This window comes from Rhopalosiphum maidis, chromosome 1 (genome assembly GCF_003676215.2).
Source record: "Rhopalosiphum maidis isolate BTI-1 chromosome 1, ASM367621v3, whole genome shotgun sequence".
Taxonomy (NCBI): Eukaryota; Metazoa; Arthropoda; class Insecta; order Hemiptera; family Aphididae; genus Rhopalosiphum; species Rhopalosiphum maidis.
This window is the reverse complement of record NC_040877.1, coordinates 19,277,882-19,302,135: the sequence shown is the minus strand read 5'-3', so window position 1 is coordinate 19,302,135 and position 24,254 is coordinate 19,277,882. Positions and strand designations below refer to the sequence as shown.

Below are 24,254 nucleotides of genomic sequence, written 5' to 3'. Positions count from 1 at the left end.
ACTGGATATAGCTGATAGCGGATAGGGTACACGTTAAGCACATGTAAGGGAAGTGAGTCAAAAGTTTAATTAAATAAATTATTTTAGTGGCTAATGAGTCCTTCAATTTTCGAGATAGAAAGAAAGTTTATCCATTAAAGTTACTTTAAAAAATAGGACATTTTGATAGTAAATATTGCAGTTAAAAAAAAATAAGTAGTATTATGCATGCACACAATGAAAGAGTTGACGAAAATGGACTTAGAAAGTTCATTTTATACTTTATAATAGTATCTTCCGTCTTATCTGAAAATTCTTATTTAAATCTAAGATTATCCGGCTGTTAAAATGTATTAAGTGAAACACATTGTATATCGATATAACAATACTTTAGTGATACGAATAAAATTATGTATATATAATTATATGTTTTTAGTTAGGTTAGGTTATCCAATAATTATCCAATTAATAAGTTAATAATAAATAAATAAATAAAATATCCAGTTAATAATTTATATAGGTACCTATGTACATGTTTAACTATAAAAGTATTAATTACCAATATATAATATATAATTGATAAAAATAAAAAATATTACAAAATAGTCGACGTAAACGCGTAAGTAAATAATAATTAATATTCAAAAGTCGAACTAATATAAATAGATAACATTGCATAATAATACAATAAATATATCAAAGAAATTAATTTATGAATCAAATAACACTTTCAATATATTTATTGGTACATTACCTACAACATTATGTTAGCTTTTTTAATTGTATACTTTATATTAATTTCTTCTATTAATTTAATATTTAATGATAATTATTTTAAATCTAAATACTTATAATTTTGGCAAGACTACATGTTAAATATTAATTTATTTTGACACTTTTAACCTTTGAACAATAAATTAGTATAGATATTGTGTATATGTTTTAAATGCGTGTAAATATTTACCTAAATTTTATTGTTATTAATACAATTAAGAATTCTATATATTTTCAATCTGGTAATATTTACACTACCTTATACAAATTACTGAAGTTTAAAATTATAAATATTGCAACGTAGACATCTTTAATCGGTATTGCGCATTGGCACAGTGATCCGAATGTATATTTATAGATTATTTAAACGCAATTTACTTCATAATAAAAAATAGTATTCATAGGTGAATTAAAATGTAAAAGGCATAATATTTGTATCATATGTTTATGATTTAAAAAGAATATTTCAAAGAAATATTAAAAATAAATTATATACCTATGTACTGTACTGTATTAATATATATGTTTAAAAAAAAATAATTAGGTGGATAGTAAAAGTAAGAACTTATACATATATTGCTTTATATATAAAATGTTTTTAAATCGGTAATTTTTTTAAAGTTTAATGTATTATTATACTATTTAAGGTGACAACTTCTATTTCTAGTTTCATATTATGTATTTTGACATAATATAATTTTTTTAGATATAAACCAATATAGCTGAAATAGATTAGTTTTATCCTACATATGACTCGTATGAGAGTTAGGTATAATATAAAAATATCAATATGTATTCATATTACGTATGATAAGGTAACCTATATTAGTATATATATATTATATATATTATTTATAGGTATGCAATGCATCTATTTATTGTATAGGTATTTATTTATGATAATTTATTAAATATAATAAATTTACTTATGCTATTATAAAATTAGTATGAACATATCACATAATATACAGGTGTGTTAAATATAATATATATTTGGTAGATACTTATCACATTAAGACATTAACTATTCACAATAGTATACATAATACTATACATAATATAGTAGGGATAAATATAATACGATTATTTACATATTATTTTGTTATATTGCAAAAATTTTAAATCAAAATAGATAGTAAAATAAACTTACAAATATTATCAAATTGAAGACAAATAACAAGTATTTGATTGCTAATGACGCTTTATTCAACATGGTTATAATAATCCGGTGATATAGATAAATATAAGATAATTTATTGACTATACATAAATATAATTAAAATATTTCAAAAATGGTAAATACTAGGTAATTTTCTAAAGTATAAAATAAAACAGAGTATTGTTTATTACAATAACGATAAGCAATATAACACAAAAAAGTGTTATCGCGTGACACGTTCCTCTGTTTTGAGTATTTAAACAAGTGTCATTTACCAACTGCATGATATAGTATTTTATGTATATCATTAGCTTGCATCTAGACTGAATTGTATTGTACTAATTGTAGCTGCCAATAATATAATACATTTTTTGTTTATTGCGTAAAATATACTATTTATAATATATACATACTTATAACGCAGTTTAGGTAACGTAAATGTATATTATATAACATACTCGTACAGTCGTATATAGATGTACTCCGGTACTCGTATTGTGTAGTTATGTAGAAATGTAGAATTGAATTCAATGTTCACTGTAAATAAGTATTATTGAGTATATTATTAATTTATGTCTTTATAATATTAGGTATATATACCTATACCTCATTAGAAATATAATACATATATTATTGCTATATTTATCATATTATTATATTAATATAAGGGAACACAGACTTACAGACATACGGACTTAAAATAGTTTTAATATAAAAAATAATCCTGTGAATTCTAATTAGGTTTTCCACTTTGATTTGAAATATTTTTCCACTTTTTTATTGACATCTATTTACTATCCATATTTTGATAGGTACTAAATAATATAAATACATAAATAAAGTATATAACATTTATTAGGTATTATTTTTTAGTTTGTGATGTGTACCTATTAGGTATACAGTATACTACAGCGTCTGCAGGCTCAACGCCAAGGAGGGGGGCTCAACAGTTCAGCCCCCTCGCCAGCCCCTCCACTGAAAAATATGTACGATATAATAAAGTCATAAAACATTATCATTTATCAATTGAACTTATTGAAGAATAAATTTAATTTTTTATAAAATATAATAATTTAATTAATGAAATTTGAAAAAATAACGTTTTGGTCTTTTTATTGTGTATTAACCTACTATAGTGTTGTCTATGTCTAATAAGGAAAAAATGTACAATTTCAATAAAATATGTTTTTAAATTTGTAAAATAAGAAAAAAAAATTTTATTTATTTATTATTACCTTTATTGAGTACTAATTACTGGATGAAAATAAACAAACAAATATATCCCAAATCATTGCATCAAAGCTGAGTCAAACAAATTAATCTTTTCATTACTATAAGAACAATTACTTTAATTTATATTTATGAAATATAAGTAATAGAAACAAAAATCATTCATTCAGAAAAATTTATAATATTAAAGTAAAAAAGAAATTATCATTTTTATACATCATTATTAATATAGTTGTTGAAGGTCTGTGATTAAACATTTTCTTACATAAGGTACATAAAAAATATTTAACATAATTCTTAAAACATTTTTAACTAATATTAATTATATACCATGTTTATTTTGATGTTTCTAAGTAACATGACAGTATTCTTTATTAGTTGGGTTTCTAATAGAAAATTTAATTTAAACCTAAATGGCCTTATTTGTTTATTAATAAAGAAGAATCATGAGTAATAATGATTCAAATACTTTGGATCAAAATAGTCATGATAATGTAAATGACATAGATCAGCAAATTTATGAAACACTTGATTCTGATCAAAATGGTAATTATTATTAAAAAGCGTAATAATTATAAAATCTGCTTAATTCTTAATGGCAATTTAATCAAATTAATACTTACATTTCGTACATAAATTCAAACTAAAGATTACTTGAAAAAGTAATTAGAAAATTCAACGGTATCCAAAACATTTATATATTTTTATTTTTTATTTTTTAGTTTCACAGAATCCAGATGATTTGCCAAACACAAATCCGCAATCATCCGACGCTATCAGTCAAAGACGAACAAGCTTACACCCATTAGAAGAAGTAGAACTCAATAGAAGAGTTAAAAGAAAAAGGACCTCATCTGCTCATGTCGTACAACCACTATCTGCAGATGAAAACAATAATGAGGAGAATCAAAGTCAACGATCGCCACAGCCAACAGTCGACAATAAAAATTCGCTAAATATAACGATGTCCTCATTATTGTTTGAAGGTTATAGTTCAGTGACTTCAAATGATAGCAGATATTTGGATAGTCGTCGTACGAACGAAAAATGGAAAGATTTAATAGTCTTTATGTACACTGAACCATCAATAATGTTTTATTCAAACATTTTCTTAATGGTGAGAGTGAGTAAAATAGATACTTTATATTTTATATAGATGAGATAAACCTTAAGGTAGGTATTATTGCTCAAGCAGTACGGGTGTAGTTATGTAGTAAAGTTATGATTTTGTTTCTGCAGGCATGGAGGGTTTACAAATAACCTCTATATCCAACACACATCACCATAATTGTTGCTTTATTTATATTTTATAAGTATTTTCTGACAATTCTTTTGCAGGTAGTTTCGATTATAATAATAAAATACTTTCGTTGATCAAAAAAAATCGATTTTGGGCGGGTAGTTTATGAGTTAAAAATATCAATAGTTATAATAGTTATATTTTATATAATAGTTTATAATAGTTAAATATGAGTTAAATATTTAAAGTTTTGATGCGAGGATGAGTGGAGTGATACGGGGTTTACCCACAAAATGTTTGTTCACTACTCCGCTTGTTTAACTTTAACTTTACTTTATAACTCATAAACTACTCGCCCTAAATTCGATTTTTATGTATAAAAATAATCAGAAAAATATTCTGCTTTGGAATATGAAAATAAAACTATGTTGTCATTCAAAAAAGTAAAAATCTTAAAAAAAATATAAGGATAAAAAATATTTAAAAATATAATTGTTTAATGAAAACTTTGATTTTTTAACTACTTGAAACTATGTAAGGAAATGTTTTCAAAAACATGAATACTTTTTGAAATAATGAATGTTTCATGATAAAAGAATTATCCTGTATATATATAATATATATTATATATATTAATATATTATAAATGTGGCTGTAACACGTTTGGGTACAGTAGACTCTAAGGTAATAGCTATTACCCTAAATGCAACACATTTGGGTACACCACATATCTAGAAAAATAACACGTTTGATACATAGTGTATATAATATTATAATGGTAGTATGGTACACTATTTTCTGAATCCATGAAATAAAATCTTTTTTATTTTGTTTTGAATAAAGATTTTGGTATTTTACGAAATATTTTTCGTCTAGCTTCCTATATACTTTTTCTGAATAACTTAACGTTGAAATGACTTAAATGCTCTTACTGGGCAGTTATGTAGTTCTTGTCGTATAACGTATACATTTATTTGGCTTTACGTTAAAATCAGTATTCAGTGGTTTCTTTGCGTTTTACAAGTAACATCACTGTTTGCTTAGTGTTCACGTTCATAATAATTACAACGAATAAAATAATCTTATAAAAATATTGCCCATTAGAAATCAAAATCGAAACTGAACATTTAAATATTAAACACTTAATTAGTTTCATAAACCATATCTTATAAAGATAAATGTTTGATTAAAGACGTTGAAGTATTAAAGGTTATTTATTTTTTAATTTACAAAATTAATTTTATCAACAATTATTTCCCTTTTTCCGTATTTTTTTATACCTAATTATATAATTTATTTATTAAACGCATAACATATCAAAATTTACAATTACCATTTTCTATTTTTAGCTTAAATATTAGAGTGAATTTACGTAAAATCAAAGTTAATGGACAAAAACAGTATCTACGTATGTTCTTTCTAACTCTAAAAAATTATTGTTATAAATGTCTATCAATAATTCAAAATTATTCTAAATATTTTGAAAATTTCAATGTACATACAGAATGATAATTTAAATAATAGCTAAATGTTTTAAGTGTCTAAATAATAACAAAAATTATAAAAATAATTTGAGGGTAAAATAATTACTTAACATGCGAATCAAAATATTGTAAGTCGTCAAAATGCATATAATAATAAGAGGTTTAATAAATACAGTAACAGTTATAATAAACTCACTTGGATTCTTTTATAACTAATTTCTGTCATTGTTTTTAAATTTGTTTAATGTTTGCAGTAAAATTTCGTTGTAGCACAGAGGTGTATTGTGGGTTTGCCTGATTGTTGAATTATCGCGAATAAATCTTATTTTTGTTGCATTCGCCATTCAGTATCAAGCTATTTGACCTGTTTGGAATTAATTATAAAAAACAATTTAATTCTCAATCTTATTGACATACTCATCTTATTTTGACTATATATTATCACCATTACTGTCTGTAAAGAAGTATTAAAAAACACATTATTATAAAACTAATACTATTATCGTGTGTTATCACGTGTATATACACTATGCAGTATATGCACCACGATGAGTAATAGTCAATAGAATATAGAAATAATATTTTGACTTTGAGGATGTTTTTGGATTAAAAATTTAACCTAATCCTAGTGTATACTTAAGATGTCAAAATTTAAAATGTTCAATGTTTTTTTAAATAATACAAAAAGCAAACAAAAAATAAAGAAAAACTGAAATGCCCAGTTATTACACAAAATCAATTTTTGACAAATTGATTATTTTTTTTCAACTCAAATGTCTGTCTCCTACACATAATACTATTTTCAAAATATTTTAGCTTATTGATCTATTTATAGATATTTTTGATTTTTTTTCCATATATGTTGATAAAAAAAATTAACAAAAATAATAAATGGTAAAAATGCTCGAACATTTTCATACACAGTTTCTAATAAATGGTTCATTTCTCAATTAAAAAATATTGAATATGTATAGTTGTAAATGTTGTAATGTTTGTTTATAAGCATTTAAATTTATAACATTTTGTGAAAATATCGAAAAATAGAAATTATTTTCTAGTTAGAAATACATAAAAAAAAAATGTTTAATTAAATTAATTGTACCTAAAATTTAAAAATATAATACAAGATTTTTATAACTTTTATAATTTTTATAAAAAAAAAAAAATCAATAGGGAAGTCAAATTAATTTTTTATGAATGTTTAGATTTTAAATTTTTATGACTTAGAATATATTCATTCAAAAATAATTATGATTAAACACAAATAATCATAATCCATAGTCTCATAGATACTTACTTGATAAATTTACACTAAATGATTACATAATCAATTTCTATGCACGATAAATTTTTCAAAATATTTTGTCTCTTTTAAATTATTTACACAAACATTCGAAATTTTTAAATTCTTATCGGAGCCATGAATTAATGCATTTTATCATGATGTGTTTTTTGTATATACGACACGATAAGTTGTTTATTAAATGCTTCGATTTTCAAAAATGGAGTTTGGTTTTGAATACTTATAAAATTGGATTTAGTTTGTACTTTGGAAAGATCAAACATAAAAATTTCTAATTTACTTACTTATTTTTATAGTTTAGAAAAACAAATAAAAATACCTAAAGGAATAATTAGAATATTTACGCGAATCCAATTTTCATCAATTTAGATAATATGTTATTCGAATGATTAATTCACAATTATTCAAGTAATTTTCGGTAATTTTATTTTAGTAAACATATGGTTGGTATATTGGTAATTAAAACATGTTCAATGTACATACATATTAAAAAACAATAGTTGACATTGTATTTTAAGCAACACAATTGTAATCTACTTTTATTTGGAATAAATAAAAAAATACTATAAATGAAACAAATATAGGAATATCCAAGAAAGAAACTAAAAAATAAAGAATTTGAATTAGATATAGTTTTTTAATCATATTTTGATAATAACTTTATAATATTATAATATGAATAATATCTAATAATTAATAATAATATTTTGTAATAATTACCACAACAATCAATGATAAAAGAATCACCTAGTATACTAGTATTAAAAATTTAAAATGAATATAAATCATTCTATAATATATCATTTGAATTTTATATTAATATTATGTTTGAAAATTATTCGAATCAATTTCCTTACCTAACCTACGACGACTCAAATAATAGGTACTTAACAAAAATTATATGTTCGATATAGGTTTTAGGTAACCATATTATAGACTTAAAATGCATAATAATAATAATAGATTTTTTACTAAAATTATTTCGTGTACATAATACCATTTACAAGTTTGTACCAGCAAACTAGTATTTTCGAAATTAACTAGTTATAGTAAAAAATTAATAGAGGAGTGCAATGCACTAAGACTGAAAATGATCTATTATTAATATTTACTGAACCACAACGAACATCTAGTGTTGATATTAACAATATAAATGACGAATTTAAAGCTATAAAAATAGTAGAATTAATTTATAATCTTTCTTTTATTACAACTATTATATTATAAGATAATAATAAATATATGTGTACTAGTTAAGTACACATTTACACATAAAAATGTGTAAGCACATTTAGTTTTAAAATATTAAGGCTTAATAATTAAGCCAAACATTTTTTTTCATTTTTTTGTAATGTGTTCTTATTTATAAACAGATTGGATTTCTAATTATTTCATATGAATTAAATAATTTAAAATTTTATTTTTAAATTCAAAAACATGCTGACACATAGATTCAATACGTTAATGTCTTGTTTATATAAAAACTTGATGCTATGTACTAATAATATAAGTATAAATATTTACAGTTTTTAATTAACAATAAGAAAAGTAGGAGCGTTTTCTAAATATTAAGGCACTTATATTGTTCCAGTCTCAATCAAAAATTCAAAAATGTACACAAATGCACAGACGTGCATGACTATAATTATAATATATTAGTAGTATCAGTGTATCATTTTATCTAATAGCAATATCAAAAAACAACATGAAATATTCTCAATAATAAGGCTGATAGGCCGTCTCCGTAAAGCATTCATTATTCGCATTCAAATATACATTATTAAACTAAAATTTAACATAGCAGTGACTCGCTCGATAGGTAGTAGATATCACATACAACACAGTGGTGGTAAGTGATGACCGTCATTTATATTTCTAGTTAAAAAAAAATATGATAAATGTTATGAAATAAAAAAATATATGTAAAACTTTATAAATAAATTGGTATATAAGATATAAAAGTCCATAGCTTTAATTATTATTTACACAATTATTAAATAATGTATATTAAATTAAAATATTGTAAGTAATTATAAAACTATAGATAGTTTTTTATCGAAATTATAGGTAAGTAAATCGTTAATTATGACGATGTAAATATAAATGTAAATATTGTTTGTTATTTTGATTTAGATATTTTCAATTATTTTAATGAAAACATCTGACAAATATATATCAACTTTGGACATCACAAGAACGTTTCTCAATTTAGAATCGAATAAGACAATATTTTTATGTTTATATAGTGGCTTTTTAATGATGTTGTCATGCATATGTGCATTATATAGTGCTTTAACTATACGTAGACAACTTTGCTATTGTGTAGGTAAACGAAGAAATTATAATTATAAATTAATAAATTATTACATTATGCATTTATATGGATAAGGTACCTACTGAATTTATTTAATTATTTGATTTATTAGACTATAAACTTGTGTAGATACTCATAATACATAATATGTAATTAAATAATAAGCATATTTATTCATTTATTTTATAAAAATACCATTGACCTATTATAGTCCGTTCAATTTCAGTGTAGGTATATATATATATATTATTGTATAATTGAGATATACATTTTTTTCATAGACATATTAATAATATAATTTAATATAAATTAATTAATATTATTAATAAGTCTATGATTTTTTTATAAGTATAGGTAGATAATATAAATTCACATAATAAATAACTTATAACTCACATACTAAAAATTATTTGCTTTAACACAACTAACAATATCAAATGTAGTAAAATAAATATAATGAAAAATACAATTTTTTTTTATCATAAAAAATTCAAAAAAAAAAATTTTAATAAGTATATTATAATATCTCAACAATTACTGAGGACATCATTTATAATCATATATATGGTAAAGCTCACACTACTAAATTTGGAGGCCAGATTGGAGTACAAAATTATTCATATGTATTATGTATAGGTAATTAAACTTACATTATTAGCTGAAAGAACGTTGATGAAGGAGTGATACCGAGAGTAGAAATAAAAAACCTTTGACTGAATTCTTTGGGGAAAGAGAGATGGACAATTTAGGAGCAGGTATTGAAAGTCGGAGTAATCCCCACCACAGCTGGGTAGGGGGCAATTTTAGGCATTTTAGCTACTCTTGATAATTGAGTCCACACATATATATATATATATATATCTGTGGTTGAATCCAATTTTAAATTAGTGGTGTGGTAGTAGGCTGTGACCCACTGTGTAATCTGTTGTATTTGATTACGATAGCACGACTATATAAAAAATAAACACAATTATAAACATAATAAATACGATTAGAACGATTATCGGAACGGACAAACAGATTAAACAAATGGAATAAATTGATATAAAAATGATACGTTATTATCTGTCTATATTTGGAACTCAGTCTCAGAATGTTCAAGTTACCCTATCAATAGTTTTTCTTTCGAGTAATCGAGATGTTTGGCAGGGAATGACATATTTTATTTTGACTTATCAAAGTTTCCGACTTATCGAGGTTCGAATGTATAATATATTATATATAAATATGTAATATACTTTTTATTATATAATATACCTAATATTTCCTACTTTAGTATCTAGTCTTGTACATACTACATAATGGATCAGAAAAGTATCTATAAAATGTTATGAAAATATTATACAAGTATTAAGTATACCTAATTACATTCTGTTGTGTATTAACTGTTAATATTTATTATTGAAAGTGCACTGGTAAAATACTAGTCCAGAAAATATTTTTTTTTTTAAATATAAAAATAATACGAATGAACAATTTCATATGGAATTGTTTTTACTAGGGTTATATTTTTGGGAAGGTCTAAATTTTATTTTATTTTTCGAGGTACCAGTAATATAAGTATGTAAGTATGTGATTAGTGAGTGACAAGAAAATACTCATAAAGTGAGAAAAAACCCGGGGGGTGGGCTCATCTCAAACTCTCAAAGATTTAAATTTAAAGTTTTAACTCCCAAAATAATATCTACTCATGAAAGTAGGTAGACCACTTTTGATAGTTATACACATTATTATGAATATAATATGCTTATTACTTTTCCTTTTTTTTTATATATTAACAATTATAATTATTTTGTAGATACCTGAATATCAATAATAATGATTTACTACAATATTTCAGTAAAATTACAGTTATTGTAGTATATTTAATTTAAATATAGATTAGTGGTATTATGATGATCAGTGCAATATTTCAGCTTGGACTTGGAATAATAATATTCAACAGAATAACCGATCAAGAAACTATGGTAAAAAAAGAAATGAAATCAAGTTTTTTAAGTTACGACATTCAATCAGATGTCACACAACGTTGGAATTCATTTCAGTCTGAAGTAATCTATTGAATCTAAATCTTATTTAAATAGTTAAAAATAATAATAATACTCATTTTTTTTTTTTATCATAAATTAGTTATTTATTTATTATAATATATATTGTCTAGTAGGAGTATAAAAAGAAGAACATATATTCTTGAACTGAAAAGGCAAAAACAAATATCTTCAATACATAAATATTAGGTATACATTCACAAGCCTTATCAATTTTGTATATATTGAAACTATCACAATTCATAATAATAATTGAAACAAATAAAATATACATAGAAATCTTTGCACATTATACAGCAAGCTAATAAAAATATATTTTAAAACTATATTGAAGCCTAGACCTAGACTGCTAATATAAAATAAATTACCATACCGATAATAATTACATATTTTAATAATCGAGTGTTAAACATTTCTGGTACCAATTAAATAATATGTAGTAGGAAATTAGTAAATAAATAAAAAGAATTATTAATTTATTTTATGTATAGCTAGTAACCATTATTATAAATAGCAGACATTTTGGATAAATACTCAAATATTTTTCTTAAGAAAGTGTTTAAAATATAACTCAAATGTTACTATCTACAGGCCATAATGAATTTAAAAAGTTAAACATACTTTAATCACAGACAGTAATAAGTTTTAAACAATGATTCTTGTTTAATTATTTATTATATTTTAAAATATATACATATAGAATAGTGTAAGTGGTGTTTAACATAACAATATAATAATATTTGAGTATTTAATGCAAAATTCTATAAATAACTATAGAATATATATTTTTTTACTACCTGTATCAAAAACTTCATAGTTTAAAATTTGAGTATTATCTTTGTAATGCATCACTGCTAATGATTTAGAAAACCACAAATATGAGCAATATAGAGATATGAAGAAAATATACATAATAACTTATAAGACTAAAAATTATCAATAAGTTAATACTTTGACAGCAACAATTTTGTTATTAACTACAATTGTGATTAGATGCCAGCGTGTTTGTGTTGTAGAAATAATTATACAATTTAAATTTAGTAAAAATATCTAGTGACCGATATAATAATAGCACTGGTTAATGGTTATAACAATTTCCAAAAAAGTGTATTAAACTGTATGTCGTATTTTACTCACTTTTTATAGACACATGAGAATAAATATATTTTATAAAGAATATAATTCTTTATAATAAACTAACAAATGTAACAATGATATGTTTATCATGTAGGATTTAATTTAAATTATTCATATAATCATATTTAAGTGTTGTTTGTTAGTTTAATAATATCAGATAAATTATAGTTAATTCTAATTTACAATCAAAAAATGTCTTTTATATGGACTTTCATATACTGGTTATTATATAAAATAATCAGTTGGAGCATAAATTAATAACTATCAATATCTTTTTCTGCACACCTAAAAAAAATTATTATTTAAATTTAACCAACAATTGTGTTTTATTCAGTCAGTTGCCATCTTAAAATATAGTTTACATTTAAATTCACAAACAATTGCACATCACAAAGCAAGGACATAATGTACCTCGTATAGTCGTATACTATAATTAAGAAAAATTAATCATTATCTTGACTTCAATTTTGAATTTGTTTTAATTATAAACAGTCTTAAAAAATAAACACATTGAAAAACAAAATTATCAATATTTTATGAAAAGTATAAATGAACAAAATAAAGTATAACAGTGTCCTTGCTTCCTTTCATATTCTAAAATACTTAACACTTGAATATTTATCAACTTTGGGTCTATTTGATTTGAAATATCATCATATTCAAAAAAATATAAAAGTAAATACCTAGCTAACTATGTTTAGCTAATAAAATAAAATGATTCAAGTTTTTACTAATATTACACTGTACAAATCAAACTAATAAAGATAACAATCTGTACACATCACTGTTTTTACATTATTTGGCCTAATATTTTGATATATCATAGATTACCAAATAGTTTAGACTTAAGCCTATTGATTATGAGTTGACTGACCGTTGGTAGATTTTTGTTTTTCACGGTTGTATTGTTCTAACATGTCTGGTGGTACAAGCATCCTAAGATTAGAGTTTTCTGTTTCTAGTAATCCAACTTTATCCATTAATTCTGCGATTTTTTCTTTTAATACTTCTACTTCTTCACGCACAGCATACATTAGATGGCTTTTAACTAAATCCATAGCTTGTTCAATTTTGTTATCTATAGCAACAGTAGTAGTTGCGCTATTAGTGGTTCCATTATCAACATCTTCAGTATTATTGTCTTCTTTTTTTTTGTTGACAGTTTCTACAGTTTTCATTGAAGGTTTGTATGTAGCCATTTGTTGTTGGGAAGGAATGTAACAATTTTGCATACTATTAACATAGTTTTGGTTAATAGGTACATGTTGTTGCAGTGAATATGTCATTTGTTGTTGGGACATGGGAATTGTGGGTTGTATGTTATTTTGTGGCATAACGGTAATTTGAGGTTGTTGCATCATATTGGATTGACCCACTGGCTGTTGCTGCTGAATATGCATTTGTGTGGATGTAACAGTATTAGTCGGAATTTGCATTACAGCTTGTTGAAGTTGCATAGCATTCAAACTTTGAGCCTGTGAATAAGTTGGTTGATGCATAATGGATTGATTATTTTGCATTGGTAATTGTTGAGGCTGAGATTGCATCATTTGTTGAGGTTGTTGATATTGCTGTCCTGTCTGTTGTAGGTGTTGAGGTTGAATTACTTGTTGGTTTTGAGATTGAGATACAGACATTTGGGGATTTGATTGATTTAAGCCTAATTGTTGAGTTAATACTTGATTTTGTTGAGGCATACTTTGATTTGACTGAAGAATTTGTTGAGACATTGGTTGACTAGGTTGGCTAGTTTGGACTAATTGTTGCTGTATTTGCTGTTGAGGTTGTTGCTGTTGAACTTGTTGGTTTTGTTGATTTAACTGTTGTCCTTGATTAAGAGTTTGCTGAGGAATCATTTGCCCTGAATGATTTATTTGTTGATTATTTTGATGAATCATTTGACTCTGACTAATCGGTTGTTGTTGTGAAATCTGCTGTTGCTGAGGAATCTGTTGAGATTGAGGCTGAATTTGAGTGGTTTGCATTTGCTTAGAGTGTTGTAATTGTGTCTGTAAGGGTATCTGTTGGCTCTGTAATGTAATTTGTTGAGGTTGGTGTGAAATTTGCTGACTTTGCTGAGCTATTTGTTGCATTTGATTTGATTGAGGCATTTGATGTGGTTGATTGTTAATTTGAGTAAGTTGATTGATATGATGAGTTTGTTGAGGCAATTGCTGCTGAATTTGTGAACCTTGTGGTCCTTGTAATTGTTGTCCAACTTGTTGAATTTGTTGAGGCGCTTGTTGTTGTTGCTGCTGCTGCTGTTGCTGTGAAGAAGATACTTGCTGGACATGTGTCGTCTGTTGTGGTTGTGGTGTTTGTTGAGGTTGTTGAATATGTTGTTGTTGCTGAGACATTTGTTGACTTTGTTGAGGAACGGACTGGGTTTGTTGAGGTTGACTAGGCTGAGAAATAGATGGCTGGTGAGACAATTGCTGATTTTGTTGTACCATTTGAGATTGCATTTGATTTTGTTGTACCATATTTTGTTGTGGACTAGGCTGTTGTTGCATCTGTTGCACGGGGGGTGGCAACTGTTGTTGGTTTTGTTGTAACTGCACATGATTTTGCAATGGTTGATTTTGAATAGGTATTGATTGAAATTGCTGTTGACCAATATGTTGATTGGACATAGAGACGGCAGTTGAAGATTCAGAAGAAACATTTTGAGACTGGACTGGTGTGGAGTTGTAATATTGAGGAACTTGTTGATTAATCATTTGATTAACTGATTGCTGTATAGGTGCACAGTTAGGTAAAACAGATTGACTCTGTGGTACAAATGACTTTTGAAACTGTGCTGGTATGTTATGCTGCATAATTTGTTGTTGCAAATTTGCCTGTGACATAGGTTGATATTGTTGTGGCATAGTTTGTGAAACATTCTGATCTACAGAATTTATATGCTGAATAGACTGTGGTTGTATTGATGGGTTTTGATTTTGCATAACATTGATAACTGGTTGAGTTTGTTGTAATTGAGATTGCATTACTCCAGCATTAGCAATAACTTGTTGTATTTGATGAGACTGTAAGCTGGAATGTGGTAAACAATTCTGATTAATATTATTATGCTGAGTTGGTAATTGAACTTGAGTAAGACTTTGTGGCTGAGGTGCTTGCACGGAAGTTGAAATTGGCTGACTTGTTAATACTGGGATTTGCATATTAGTCTGTAAACTTTGACCAGGAGACACACAAGCACTATGGATAGGAGTAGTTACACCAGACGATACAATATTATAAGTAGAAGTTGGATTTTTATAATTTTCAGAATTATTACAATTACTAGTATAAGTACTGACATTATTAGTACAAACTCTAAACTCAGGACTTTCATGATGGCCATTGTCTAACGGCTCAGTTGTATCCAAGTCATTTGCCTGAGAATAAGCTTTGTTATCACCATTTACCATTAATATTTTATTATTACCTGATTGTTGTTGATTCATTGAATGATCTAAAAAGTCCATACATACCCAACGACCACGTTTAAATGGTTCTGTACTTTCAATTTTCACCACTTTGAATCGTTCATTTCTATTTTTATTTTGAAGACCATTTAAATCACACTCATTCTTTTGTGAATTGGCATCAACACCATGCATATCTTCATTTTTTATAGAACCTAAAGAATGGCCACTTTCTGAATTGTCAACAATAGCCAGACCATATTGTGAGCTAGTAGGTATGACTGGTGCAGTACTGCCTAGATCATTAGAGGTATTGTATACAACCATGTTGTCAGCATAATTTTGCAATTCAGTTTCATGCCTGTTATCTACTGTTCTGTGGTCGTGAACATGTGAATCAGTGTCTGGAGAATCTTCATCGTTGTCATCGTTATTTGGTTCAGTGATACTAGTGATTTCAAACGATGTCTTTTTGGTTACACAGTTATCACTAGATGGTGGTTGTATGGAATTAGTATTTTCTACACAATTTTGTTTTATATCAGGTTGTACATCGTTGGCTTTTTGATCTGCACTACCGTCATCCATGGCGGTATATCAGTTCAATAATTGTACAATATCACTACAATGGAATAACTTAGGCTGGAAACGTGACCGCCTAAACACGTATATAGTTAACAATGTATTGGTAAATAAATGTATTATAACAACGAGTTTAAAGTGTATAAGACAAAATATGTGCGTTACATACTTTCATTGAGTTTATGTGCAACATTGTATGCTTGGAATAACAAATGACTACAACAAATCAACGGCGCGATGAAAAAAATTCAAAAAAAATATCAAACTAAAACGGACACGAGCGTACGCGTACCACCGTCCACCGTAGTCTACGACCGACTAGTTTCGACATCAATCGGACACTGCAGTCTGCGGCGCGGACACTGCAATCGTCAACGTTGCGATCGACAGGAGCAGAAGATAAACTGACGGCATCGAGAAACGAAACGGTAGAATCGTAATTCGTAAATAATCGTCAATTTGGATTTTTTCGCGTTTCACAGACGCAAACGTACGTACTGCTGCATAGTTCCACGAAAACACGCCTCATCGACAAGGAATGCGCGAAAAAAAAACAACCTCGACCTTGCGAACATATGGCTATGACTCTTATCAGATATCGCGTATGATTTTTCATGGAACAAAACGGTTTAATTTTTTTTTCATTTTACTCCATAGATATGTACCATGAAATAAGATATAATATATATTGAAAACTGACGTCTGACTGTCTGAGTGTCTGACCTCATACCATAAGTAGTAAAAGGTCTATGGATATCATCGGTCATAGGATAATATATATTACTCTATAATGGATATATACAATAGAAATAAAAAATTAGACTGATATCAGAAGACAGAGCATGAGGTTCGGTCTGGTCCGAAGGAATCGTGGACGAAAAGTTCGCTTTAAAAAAAGTTGGATAAAAAGTAAAAGTCCGGAATCATTTTTTATAATCAGACAAAAAGTCCGAAAATACAAAAAAAAATTATATACCTAATTATTTATTTTGAAAATTTAAAAATGCTGTTTACATATTATTATTATATTTTCGTATAACTAACAAAAGTAATGGAAATCCACTATAGTAGTATAGTTAGGTACCTATAATAATAACGACAAATTTATATTTTTTTATTACAATTATGATATACTATTTTTTTTTTTTTTTTTTTTTTTTTTTTTTTTTTTAGATTGACGTGTTTAAAAATAAAATAAAATTCATTGTTTGTTAAAATGTATTTGTAGTTACACTAGTTACAAATAAATTTTGATATTGTTGTTTTAATATGTTCAGTAGTGTTCCCATTAATTTTTTTGAGAGTATACTATATTATCAAATATAAACATTTAATACAATAAGAATTTTTTTCTTATGGTCTATAGGAGTAAACCCGGTAAAGAGCGTGTCAATAATATGGAAAAAAATTGAGATTGAAGCATACGCTGTATACCTGTATACCCATAATATTGAAAACAAATCTTGAGAGTATACGGCGTATGTGTTGTATACCCTATGGGAACACCACTGAATATATTGTAATAAATTATATAATTATAAATGAAAATAAGAAAATACAAATAAATATATTAATATAATGTCTATGAACATTTTTAAATTTTTAAAATAGGTAAATATTAATTATATAAAATATTGATAGTTTTTGAAAAAATGAGCAAGGCATATTTATTTTACATTTAAAAAATAAAATCACCCTGTAAATAATCTAAGTATAAATCAAAAATACAATCAATTTCAAGATCAAGATATTATGATTTTTATCAAGTTGGCGAATTAGTTTGTTCAATTTAACACCTGTTGACATTTTACTGATATCCAACCCATATTCTTAATTCGATATTAAGATTATCATAAATGCCTCTCCAATGGAAAGTTTCAATAATTAGGTATATTATTTCCAAAATTAAAAAATTTCTCTTCCAAAAAGAAGAAAAGGGGCCCTTACTTCTTATTCTTCAAATCCGATAACTATTTTCAACTATGGCCAAATACTTAAGCAAATTTTCTGGTGTTTAATTATTTATACGTATAATGTTTGTGTTCAATTTTCTGTACATTTTCCTTCGATTTTAGTTTGATTATTCCTTTGGAAATAGTTATACCTCAGGATAGCTAAATTTGCGGATGAAAAAATAATTTTTATTTCTAATGAGTAATGACAATCTTATTGTCGCCAACGTTTACAAAGTCATCTAAATGACATAGTATAGTATACAAAACAGTGGTGGTTGATTCGGGGGAGGATGAGAGGGAATAGTTCCCCCTTATGACTTTCTTCTTTAATATTTATAACAATTAAAAGTTTATAATATATTGTACTATTATGTAGATGTATTAATTTTTGTTTTATTTTTTTCTCAAAACAACGTCTATGAACGTATATTATTAGTATCTATAGATTCTAGATCTAGACTCATTCTATAGAAACAAGGCTTGCTCAATGATCGTGAATATTCAATAACATAAACTCCTCACTTGTTTTAAATAAAGTACTAATTTACCTTAATATTTAAAAAATTGATATTAGATATAAGTGTTAAGTGCATAACCAAAAGTTATATTTTAATGATAAGTACCTAGTGTATATTAAAAAATCAGCCACATTCCCACAAAATAATTTGACCACCACTTATTCAAAATCGAAAATTTAAATAAAAATCGAAAAATTTTCCCATATAACCTTCACTCTTAGACAATGTGTAGTAGTCCTTTTGGTCTCCCAGGCAAACAAAATTATATACCATTAGTAACCAACGCTTCTTATTAAACTATAGACGAAAGTGTTTATACGACTGCACCTACTACTTGGTAAACAATCCAAACTAAAACTAAATAATAATTACTGTTATGTTAAATCCTCCTGAAGCCTATTTAGGCTAATGGCGTATTTAACATACCAACATGCCAGCATTTAAAAAATTCAAACGTTCCAATCCATTTATCCATATCACTAATTACTAATGTAGTTAATGCACCCTTCTATCGAATCAAATTTTATACATTCCGATCTTGCACTGCTGAGTGGCCACATCCTCGTACAAGCGTTTCCGTTTTCGCCTTATGAACCATCCGAATACATTTACTGCACTACAATCAGTAAACATTCCTAGAAATCCACCAATAAAACTTAAAAGACGCTGGTGTCGCGACTCGATAAGCCATATTAATAATTAAAATTAAAATATAAATAAATAATCAACAAATATATATTAAATATATATATTATATATTCTATCGAGACGAGTGTTACTTCTGGGTAACTAAATTACTCCCCTCAAGCATTCATATCTTGTAATTTATTTTTCTTCTGCGCGTATATGCTTATTGTAAAACGTATTTATGGATTGTATATTTTCTAATAAATGTTAAATAAAAAACTATTTATTATTACTGGATCTCACATTTTCATGTACCTTACTATACATAGTATACGTACCTACATGGTAGAATGGTACATATTATTATTGATATATACATTTATATATATAGTCCACAATTATAAAGAAACGAACGTAAAATATTATTATGAACATCGTTTTTGAGTTTTACGACTGCAGCATTATAAAGGTCAACCAAAACAATGCAAAATTGCAATTAGGTAATTATTTTGCCTCAATATAGGTAAGTTGTTTTTGTATTTTTTTTTTCTATTGTATTATTATTTACTATCGCTACCTATACGTAAAAAAAAATAAAAGAACTAATAATATCCATATGACTTATACAGATACAGTAATATCCAAACATTAACATAATTAATGTAATAAAATTATTAAAATGTATACCCATAAGCCATAAGACTATATTTGAAAATAGTTATTATTCTCTGTTCAAAAAAATTAGGTACCTACACACTACATTATACGTGTATCTCATACAACTTATAATAAGTTATTTTCACGCAAAACTATGAAGTTTATTTTATGTGTATCAGTGTTTAAACTGTTTACTGATATAATAATATGTAAATGTAACCCGATTCGGGCCCCTCAAATATAAGAAACAATTCGTGGGCACTGGAGCAATGCATTATATGATATTATAATATATATTATGTACCCACTGACTAATTATTTATTATTTTAAATTACTCTTGTACAGTATCGTTGTTTTACTCAGCTTGTCACAAGACGAAAAAAATTGTGTTCTTATTTTCTTATAAATTGTATTGCGTAATGCGTTTAAATATGGTGTATTATGATTTTAATTTAAATACCGGAACGTAGCCCATTCGGCTCCCGTTTAAAAAAAAGGTAAATTCCTAAACGGCTCCCGTCAAAAAAGGTTTTATGAACAAGTAATTACTTAAACGGCTTTGGTTTTTTACAACACAAATTCTTTCCCAATTCATACAGACTTGGGACTGTCTCAAAAGAGGTGTGGTTAAGAATGTATTGGTGAACATTAAGTAAATTATAAAAAAAAATGTATACAAATTATATGAAAACGCATATTATATTATTGCATTATTGTGACTTAAATTAAGAATTAGTAAAAAAAATGTAATATATAAAAATATTAAAAAAAAAATCAAAAATTTAAATTGTAGGTACATTTTTTTGGTACAATTTTTTTATAAGCTCAATGCGTGTTTTTTATTTAATGAAAACTCGTCGATTATTTGTGCAATAAGCTCCTGTTTTTTTTCATAAAATTCATTTACTTATACCAGAGACTTAGAAAAGCTCAAATTAGTATACCGGTATTACCGTTACCAGTTTTCCTGTTTGTAAATTTTTTTTTGGATAGGAGCTGTTTAGGAATTTACTCGTTCGTAAAACCTTTTTCGACGGGAGCCGTTTGGCGAATACGCCGAAATACCGAGATACTTATTACCTACCTAGTGGCTGATTACCTATCATAAGTAAAAATACATACCTACCTATAATAATATGGTACCTACTACCTATACGATACATTATTAAATTCGTAGAATATTGAAAATTATTTTTATTTTTAATTTCTAAAAATATAGTACAATAATTGAATGTGATGGTTTAGTCTTTAATTAATGTAAATTAATACACTGCTTATTCTTAATGATCCACAATTTACACTCAATTAACCTTATTTAAAAATAATAAAAATGTGTACAATGTAGTCATGTAGTTATATTTATATTGTAGTAGTTATTGGTATATGGAATGTACTGTCATTGTTGTATAAAAATAGTTGGCTTTTGCCGTTATTACAAAAATTACGACCAACAATAGAATGTATCAGTGAGACGATGTATTAGTGTGTGGACTGTATTATAAATAGTTTTATATAGACAAAGATTTTATACTTGGAAAATAATTTTTAACCACAAAAAACAAAGAATGATTATTTTATATTTCAAGTCCTAACTTCATAATATGACATTGTAAATTATTAAATATAAAAATATAAAGTCTCAATTAATCGTGATTTTTATTTATGGTGTGACCCCTATAGTAATCCACTATTACCACGAATAAATAATCGAGGTTCTACTATAAGTCTATAAAACATACTTATATATAGGCTTAATTTTTTATGATTATTATAATTCAAATACTTACTTTCTTTGTATTAGTAAGTTTTAAAAATATTTAAATTTCATATCCATATTATCTTAAAAAAAAATAATAATAGATTATTAAAATAAACTCATGAAACAAATTTTTAAATAAACCGAACACCATATTTGTTTTGAATCTACTTTAAAATTGAGAAATTTATATTATAGTATTATTCTTGATCTTTTTTTAACAAGTTGACTAGGTACTTAATTTTATGAATTATGTAAAAATACAAATATACAATTATATAGATAGGTATTATTATCTATATAAGATTTAGTAGGATTTTTTGTATTAACTACTGTTGATGTATATATTCTTATATTAAAAATTTTTGTTGATGATAAATTTTAAGTAGATTAGATTCTTTTTAGACAGTAAATAATTTAAACAGCCTTATGATTGAATAACATGCTGTGCATAGGCGGAGATTTGATTATTGAATTTTAGGGGGGCTTAAACCTTTCTTTGCAAAATAAGTCGAAAGTGCAAAAAACACTCCCTCACTAATAACAATATTTTTTTCAATACACATTAACTACTAAATTATCAACTAAAAAGGTAAACTATATATACTATATACAGTGTATCAAAGTCAGATTACAGGAAATTTTTATTTTTGTCATTGCAATAATGGGATAACACTCCGTCGCGACGGTTGCCCGGTGCGCGCCGTTGACGAGTATTCGAGCATACTCTATTCCAAATAAGAACAGGCTTCGGCGGCCAACTTGTGCACATGAACGTGGATATACAACACAGCAGACATACAGGTAGGTGGGAGGTAGGTTAGAACAAACTGGTGTTGTCTGTCGGCCGTCTGACGTAAACTGGTGTCCGCCGAAGCCTGTTCCTATTTGTAATATAGTATAAGTATTACGTTATGTTGTAATAATTATTATATTGACATTTCGAAAAAAAAAATTATTTTGTAAAGTTCCAAGGTTTTGGCAATTATTGTAAAATAAGTACGACGTTCGTCCCGCCATGTGATTTTGAAAAATGTCCAATAATTTTGGGGATCTTTCGATCTTTTTTATGGGGGGGAGGGAGTGCTAAGCACCCCCCAATATCCGCCTATGAGTCTATGAGGCTGTGACTTTCCCTATAATTGAAGCATAGTTATTCATATAACCTACGTTGTAATATTAGAAAGATGTAACTGTTGAAAAAATTAAAAAGTGGTTATGTTATAATTAGGGTTCTAAATTTGAAATATTTCAAAATTGAAAATTTCACTCTTTTTGAAATATTTCAATAAAATATTGAAAAACATTTTTTCTTTTTTTTAAACATGATCGGTTATAGTTGATTAAAAATAATATATTGATTAAACACAGAACATATTCATAGTAAATATGCAAAAATATGCACTATAAATTTTTGATATTTTTTTAATTTATCACTTGTGTTATTAATTGGATCCTTATTGATTATTATTATTATTATTATTTATTAAACATAATTTCTTTGTTTCACACAATAAACCAATTTTTGAAAATTTTCACTTGCAAGTTGACGTGATTATAAACTTTAAGATATAATAATTTATATTTTATTTTTCATTGCAATGAAATATTTTGTGAAATATTTCAAGAAAATAAATTTCATGAAATTTTAAAACCCTAGTTATAATAGAACATTTTGAATTCTTTATGAATTACAACTTTGTTTTTAGTTTTCATGTTGCGGATTATATGGTGAAAATAGTTATAAAGCAAAACAATTACCAATACCAGTATCATGTTTTAAAAATCAGTGGACCCTTAAACAATATGCTGAAATAAATAACTGTCATATGGGTTGTTTTGAATTAGTGAAAAAACTCGAGGAAAAATTTTTGAATCCAGTCATCGTTTTAACATTTTTTTGTTCATTTCTACAAGTATGAAAAAAATATTTAGCAGTAATTTGTATAATCTGTGTTTTAACTTACACTTAGTCATGCAGATGTCAAATGCTATTTTGATTTTGAATTTGTTGAGACCTAAACCAAAACCAAGAAGATACAACATTGCTTATAGAAGAACTTATAACACATCTTAG

The 24,254-nt window shown here is 26.0% G+C and overlaps 3 protein-coding genes across 5 annotated transcripts in view; 1 reads left to right on the top strand and 2 right to left on the bottom strand.

Moving 5' to 3' along the window:
* The window catches only part of LOC113549358 (CD63 antigen-like), a 10,771-nt gene extending 4,284 nt beyond the window's left edge, over positions 1-6,487 (bottom strand). Inside the window, exons 1-4 of one of the 3 annotated variants that reach the window (XM_026950616.1) lie at positions 6,063-6,487; positions 2,800-2,887; positions 2,596-2,727; positions 1,904-2,449 (exon numbers count right to left, since the gene is read on the bottom strand). In XM_026950616.1, the coding sequence (XP_026806417.1) occupies positions 1,904-1,966 (63 nt within the window). In that variant the 5' untranslated portion in view covers positions 1,967-2,449; positions 2,596-2,727; positions 2,800-2,887; positions 6,063-6,487. Of the gene's footprint in view, positions 1-1,903; positions 2,450-2,595; positions 2,888-3,765; positions 4,656-6,062 lie in introns of those variants that run through there. The other 2 variants (XM_026950617.1, XM_026950618.1) reach the window with 2 other exon arrangements.
* LOC113560329 lies at positions 3,537-24,254 on the top strand. Its single transcript, XM_026966132.1, has 9 exons — positions 3,537-3,688; positions 3,865-4,259; positions 9,303-9,491; positions 11,364-11,534; positions 14,203-14,400; positions 14,836-15,053; positions 16,226-16,391; positions 23,887-24,093; positions 24,159-24,254. Exons 1-9 carry the CDS (start codon positions 3,589-3,591, stop codon positions 24,252-24,254), a joined length of 1,740 nt encoding a protein of 579 aa, XP_026821933.1. The 5' UTR covers positions 3,537-3,588.
* On the bottom strand, positions 13,284-17,192 carry LOC113549357 (protein bunched, class 2/F/G isoform-like). The gene is made up of 2 exons (XM_026950615.1): positions 16,833-17,192; positions 13,284-16,739 (listed from the first exon to the last, which is right to left on the bottom strand). Exon 2 carries the CDS (start codon positions 16,667-16,669, stop codon positions 13,520-13,522), a length of 3,150 nt encoding a protein of 1,049 aa, XP_026806416.1. The 5' UTR covers positions 16,670-16,739; positions 16,833-17,192; the 3' UTR covers positions 13,284-13,519.